General features: G+C 47.7%; 1 protein-coding gene across 1 annotated transcript in view; it reads left to right on the top strand.

The window, feature by feature from the left end:
* Positions 1–1,421: 1,421 nt before the first annotated feature.
* The window catches only part of LOC311107138 (androgen-induced gene 1 protein-like), a 64,610-nt gene continuing 59,125 nt past the window's right edge, over positions 1,422–6,906 (top strand). The window contains exon 1 of the mRNA XM_084149638.1: positions 1,422–1,662. Coding sequence (XP_084005764.1) covers positions 1,522–1,662 — 141 coding nt within the window. The 5' untranslated portion in view covers positions 1,422–1,521. The remainder of the gene's footprint in view (positions 1,663–6,906) is intronic.

The raw sequence follows: 6,906 nt of genomic DNA, 5'->3' as shown, positions 1-6,906 counted from the left end.
CTTTAGGCAGGCAGTGACACTGGAACCTCTCAAGAAAAAACCCAATAGCTAACCACAAACCGTCAAGAGCCAGCGCCTGCACTCCAGCAGACCCTTGCAACTCTGCAGCAGGCCAAGAACGCTTGCAGAGCAATTCAGAAAATTTTCTGCATTCTACATGAAGTGAATGTACCTGACAGAATGTGTGTGAGTAACTCAGTGTACTGGAACAAAACTGTAGAAATTGTGCATTTATGGTAGTTGGAAGCTTTTGCGTTGCTGAATGAGGCAGGACTCAAATGCATACCCACAAAGCGTCTCACCAGGGTTATACCAGGACAGCCCATCCATACCATCTCTGCCTGCCCAAGTCCCTCCGTCAGCCTTCAAATCTTGTGCTGACTTTAGGGGGGACCGAGGCCAGAACCTGTAATCCCCAGCTTTCTATCCTCTTAATAGCTGGGATTGGAAACCATTTGTCTGCCTCTAGTGAGGGATTTTTACAGAATAAACCTCTTTGGCTGCCTTATCGCAACATAAAACTGATTTTAACAGGGGGGAGAGTTAGTCTGCCACAGCCTGACATCGCTCAAAAAGCTTAAGAGACTGGAGCTGGCAATTATAGATTACAGTAATACTGTATGACGCAATTAATGTGTCAGTGAGAAAAAACCTGGGTGTGTTTCTGTTCCAGAATGGTGTCTAATCTGATGCACTTGATGCACTCCTGATAGTTCCCAGGTCTATTCTCTTAGCTCTACAGATCCATGCAGCACTTTGATGTTCCTCCTCAGGTGATTCCATCACTCCCAAAATGGTGCTTTGCTTTGGTTAAAGTACTGTAGTTTTACAGCATCAATTAAAGATAAGAACCCAGTGATGGTATGAATAACACAAATATCTAACTTAGAAACAGCCTTGAGATCCTGAAGAGTGCCAGTAAAGTAGTAAACAGATATAATCTGAGCACCATCAGTGGCATTGTGTCCTAGAGACCATAGTAAAGTTGTAAAATGCTTCTAGTGATAGTAAACTATCTGCCGAAGACAGTTATAAAGTATTAGAATGTCTCCGCTGGAACTATAAACATAAACCTGTAACTGTCTCTATTCTGAAACAGAATTTATGTCAGAAGAAGTCTGGTGTCAGGTCACAAATGTTGATTTTGTGTTGCCACAATCTGGTAGGCCTTCTATTGCTTAAAACTAGCCCCCAAAATAAAAAATACATTTCTGGTTATAATATTATTGTACACATCTTAGCTAGCCTACACAATTCACCAGACTATGAAGACATCATTGAAGGAGACTCTTTATGCATGCAGAGCATCACACCGAGGTCTGGCCTCTCCTCTGTTTCTATGGCAACACCCCTACTCCCCCTCCCTTCCCTTATGCTCTGCGCGCACAGCTCTTACGCACCCTCTCTTTTGCATCCCTTCTCCGAGGCAACGACCCCCATGCTCTGTGCGAGACCCATAGCAGCGTCGCTCTGTCAGGAGGATATAGCAGGAGACGAGACAAGGAAACAGGGGGAAAAAACATGGCGCTCATCCCATCTCAGGTGCTAAGGGTAGCCATCCTCCTGTCCTATTTCTCCATCCTCTGCAATTATAAAGCCATTGACATGCCCGCGCATCAAACATACGGCGGTAGCTGGAAGTTTTTAACATTCATAGACCTGGTAAGTGTTATATTGCTCTCTAGAACGGCGCCTGGTCATTCAGAAATGGTAGCACGTCATAATATGGTATGCTACAGACGGTCAGTGACCTACCTCCAGTTGTTGATACCGCCCACCCTCGTTTGTGAAACGGGCCTGCTATGTCTTATTATGATGTCCGCTATAATATGTTTTGTTTTTTCCACCGTTAATACGGATTCCTCACATTTTTGGGCACGTGTTAGTCATAAAAAGCTCACACCCACTAAAAAGTGACACATTCATCTCGGCTGCTGCTGATGCACGCAAGCAGGTTGCCTTCTGTTGCAACATTGTAATCACATCATGAATCACAATTAAGCAGCCAGCCGTGCCCCGTGGGTAACCGAGATTATGTTATTTAGATAACAAGGTCCCGAGCTCAAATTTTCCCCTTGGGACATTATCACACAGCCATCATTTTAACAGAATGTGGTTTGCATAGTAAAACACGTTGTATTGAAACACCCAGGATGTTTTCTTTATCTCTCTTTCTATCTTGCTTGTCTATTTTTTCTGGGAAATTAATTGTCACTTTCAGCTTACTACTGTAGACACAGACACACACAGCACACACTTTCATTGGTCCTGATGTTCTGTCAATTTTTTTTACCAATGACTCATGTTTTCCACATTAGAAGCCCACTGCTGAACTATTTTACTACTATTTTTATGGCAATAGTGTTAAATGCAGCAATAAACATGTTTTGTTATTGTGCATTACAACAGCTATTTTTTTTGCCTATCATATAAATGCTGACACAACAAAGTGTGTGCCTGCGTGTGAGAGAGAGTGTGTGTGTGTGTGTGTGTGAGAGAGAGAGAGAGTGTTGTGCATTTAATATTCCATATTTAATCATGATTCTGCAGTAATAAGAAAAATGACAATATGAAGTCAATATGCAAATTCCAGGAATAGTTTACTGTAATTACATTTTACAATGTCTCTTCCCATTATAATGGATCATCTCATTCTGGTGTCAATCTGTTTTTTTTCTTCTCAGGAATACTTAGACAACGCTACATACTCTGTTTTAGCTCATACAAATAGGGCCACAAAGAAACTAAGCTAACATGAAGTGACTCAGAGGTTGATATATATTCAGTTTGACATGAAACAGCTACAGTATGTACAGGCCTTTTGAAGAACTGGTTTGGTTATTGATAAGGATTACAATTGCTTTAAGCATTCTTGTTCTAAATGTTCATCATGATTGAGTCATCTTACAAGTTAGAGTGGTTGCTATATGGAGCGGTTATTATTAGAACAGACAACAAAAACATGTTATCACAGCACAATCTCTATCCACAATAAGACATGCCACTCGCTCGCAGGCTTTTGTGCAACAAACCAGAGCTTTCCAAGGGGAAATGGGACACTACGTTTAGCAGAATACTCTAGAAACAAGCTGTAGGCCTGTCATCCATGGATCTGTCAACACTAATTCTGTAACACTTCACTTGGTTTAGGACCTTGGCTGCCTTGCTGTGATTTTAACCTGTAGATAGGTTTTCATTGGGACTCAGTCATCCATTATTGAGTGTGGGGTTCAGATTTGGGTTTCCATCAGGGGGATACATTAGGAGCAGAACACAGGGCTGTCCAGTGGGTTGATACCACCAGCGACAGCTGGCCTTTGTCCACATCAATCAATAGACAGAACAAAACCTCTAACTCCTGTGTATGGAGGAATCATATGATCGGAAAAGTCTCGCTGTGGTTTAACATAGTGCCTCTTCGGATAAAAAGTGAGGCACCTACCAGACAGATTGTGAAACTGAACTGTTTGGGTCATACCTTTGGTTTAAATTGTTCTCTCACTTCCAAGTTGTTAGTTAAAGTCATCAGTTTTAAGCCAAGTAAGTAACCATATAGAGCAATTATAATCTACTCTATGCTATGTGTTACACGCACGCACATAAGTAGCATCGGATAACTGTGGTGCCAGAGTGCAGAACCCCCCGGCCTTGCCCCACCGAGTCAGATTGTCAGGTGACGCTTAGAGTGGGGCAGGTGTGGACAGAGAGATATTCTGTCTGACTCATTAGTACATATGACGTGTGTCCCCGTCCCTGGAGCATCCAGTCCAGTTCCCCCTCTCTGCCCCTGGCCAGCACGCTACACAGCACATGTAAAGAGGGGTAGGGGGAGTGTAGGACAGTGGCTAATGTCTACGTTAACTAAGGAATGATGCACTACTGTACTCTCCTCTCAGCCTCTGCTAACTGTGGAGGTAGTTAGGTTCCTATATACATTACATTACTTCCCATTATTCTATATATGGCTAACTGATGTGTCTTTAATGCATTTTACATTTTAGTTATCTTATCCAGAGCGACTTACAGTTAGTGAATACATATTTTATTTTTTATTTTTTTATACTGGCCCCCCGTGGGAAACGAACCCACAACCCTGGCGTTGCAAACACCATGCTCTATCAACTGAGCTACATCCCTGCCGGCCATTCCCTCCCCTACCCTGGACGACGCTGGGCCAATTGTGCACCGCCCATGAGTCTCCCGGTCGCGGCCGGCTGCGACAGAGCCTGGATTCGAACCAGGATCTCTAGTGGCACAGTTAGCACTGCGATGCAGTGCCTTAGACCACTGCGCCACTCAGGAGTACAATGCTCTTCTCTAATGTAATATAGTTAATACACATTGGATATGTTCAGGCTTGTAATTACATTATACTGTAGTATGTACGTCATAACTCCTATAGCTGTTGTAAAGCTAAACTGGTTCTCTCTTGTTCATGCAGCTTCCGTTTTCTCCTTCCCAGACTCCCTCTGGCCTCCACTCTCCCAGCTGCAGACATTTGAGTTGTGTGGAGCAACACTTTATGACTTGAGCTCCAGTCCAGGAATTACTGTGGTTGCTCCTAAGTGCCTGCAATACAGGGCAGGGAAAAGAGCCTGTAGAGATGGTAAAGGGTTTTATGCTTAGCTTTTGGCATTCATTCCCTGTGAGAGCTCTGTTTTTCAAACCCGTTGCATTTGATCTTAGTGAAAGAGACCTGGAAGGCATTCGTTTTTAGCATAGCCTCAGGCTAACATGCTGTTACGGAGGCAAACAACTAAGTAGAAGATATACAGACAACTGAGAACTCCTGCGAAATTAAATACCTGTCTTGCGTGTTAGCTAGGTGTCATACTAATGCCGTTTCTGGGTACTACCTGTCCTCAAACCAAGTTTTGCAAGGCAATGTTCTGACCAAAAAGATAATGTGGGTTCCTGGAATCCTAAATTAAACAGTGAATTAATGAGAATAAAAGTCACACTTTCCAGTCTGTTGGATTTTTGCTGTGGAGATAAAGACACCCTGTTATGTTCTCTTGCTCTTAATTTAATTGTCACGCCCTGACTTATGGGACTCTAGTATGTTGAGTCAGGGTGTGGAGTTCTATGTTGTATTTTCTATGTTCTCTTTCTAGGTGTTGTATTTCTATGTTTGGCCGGGTGTGATTCCCAATCAGAGACAGCTGTCGCTCGTTGTCTCTGATTGGGGATCATACTTAGGCAGCCTGTTTGCTATCATTAGTTGTGGGATCTTGTTCCGTGTAGAGGCTTGTTTTGTGTTCAGTACTTCACGTTACGTTGTTTTGTTGATTTGTTCGTGTGTTTATCTTGTTAATAAACATGTATGCATTTCACGCTGCGCCTTGGTCTGACCCATTCTTCAACGACCGTGACAGAAGATCCCACCAAACACGGACCAAGCAGCGTGCCCAGGAGCAAACACCCTGGACACAGGTGGGGAAGATTTGGTCTTGGGAGCAGATATTTGCGGGGAAAGGACCCTGGGCGAAGAAGGAAGCCCAGGCAGGAGAGGAGCAACGGCAACACAGAAGGCGCCGGCCGAGGAGGAAGCCCGAGAGGCAGCCCCAAGAAAAAAATTTTGGGGGGCTAAAGGAGTGGTCGGGGAGCGAGAGAGAAGAGCCCTGACCACTGCACCCGGTGGGTTTCCAGGTTGAGTCCCTACGACCATGGGAAGAAGAGTGGGAACAGTTTTATACTGAGGAGTCGGAGGATGACGACGACAATGAGTTTCTGTTCCCTAACTCGTGGGGGCTCCCGGAGGAGTCCTCACTGGAGGAGGAGTGCCGAGAGAGAGAGAAGGATCGGATCTGCAGGGTAAGAGAGGAGGCCACCACATTACAGGGGCTGATAGCAAGAATAGAGCGGGAGAGCTCCATTCAAGAGGAGGCACTGCAGGAGGCTCGTAGGGAGAAGGAGGAGGTTGATGCACAGAGAGAGGAGCTGGTTAGGCAACAAAAGGAGCGTGGGTTAATAGAGGAATCCAGGGATGCGGAGATACGCACTGTATCGCCAGTGCGCATGCACAGCCCAGTGCGTTCTGTGCCAGCGCCCCGCACGTGTTGTGCGAGAGTGGGCAGCCAGCCAGGATGGGTTGTGCCAGCTCTCCGCTCCAGACCTCCAGTCCGCCTCCACAGTCCGGTCCGGCACGTTCCTGTTCATCGCACCAGGCCAGTGGTGCGTGTTCCCAGTCCGGCCCGGCCCGTGCCTGCTCCCCGCACCAAGCCAGTGGTGCGTGTTCCCAGTCCGGCCCGGCCCGTTCCTGCTCCTCGCACCAGACCAGTGGTGCGTGTTCCCAGTCCGGCCCGGCCCGTTCCTGTTCCTCACACCAAGCCAGTGGTGCATGTTCCCAGTCCGGTACGGCCCGTGCCTGCTCCCCGCACCAAGCCAGTGGTGCGTGTCGCCAGCCCGGTACACCCCGTACCTGCTCCCCGCACCAAGCCAGTGGTGTGTGTCCCCAGTCCGGCCCGGCCCGTTCCTGTTCCTCGCACCAAGCCAGTGGTGCATGTTCCCAGTCCGGCCCTGCCCGTTCCTGCTCCTCGCACCAGACCAGTGGTGCGTGTTCCCAGTCCGGCCCGGCCCGTCCCTGCTCCTCGCACCAGGCCAGTGGTGCGTGTTCCCAGTCCGGCCCGGCCCGTGCCTGCTCCTCGCACCAGACCAGTGGTGCGTGTTCCCAGTCCGGCCCGGCCCGTTCCTGTTCCTCGCACCAAGCCAGTGGTGCATGTTCCCAGTCCGGTACGGCCCGTGCCTGCTCCCCGCTCCAAGCCAGTGGTGCGTGTCGCCAGCCCGGTACGCCCCGTACCTGCTCCCCGCACCAAGCCAGTGGTGTGTGTCCCCAGTCCGGCCCGGCCCGTTCCTGCTCCTCGCACCAGACTAGTGGTGCGTGTTCCCAGTCCGGCCCGGCCCGTT

The sequence above is a fragment of the Coregonus lavaretus genome, assembly GCF_964263955.1.
Source record: "Coregonus lavaretus genome assembly, chromosome: 31".
Taxonomy (NCBI): Eukaryota; Metazoa; Chordata; class Actinopteri; order Salmoniformes; family Salmonidae; genus Coregonus; species Coregonus lavaretus.
The sequence above is the reverse complement of the archived record's forward strand: the minus strand, read 5'-3'. Positions and strand labels throughout refer to the sequence as shown.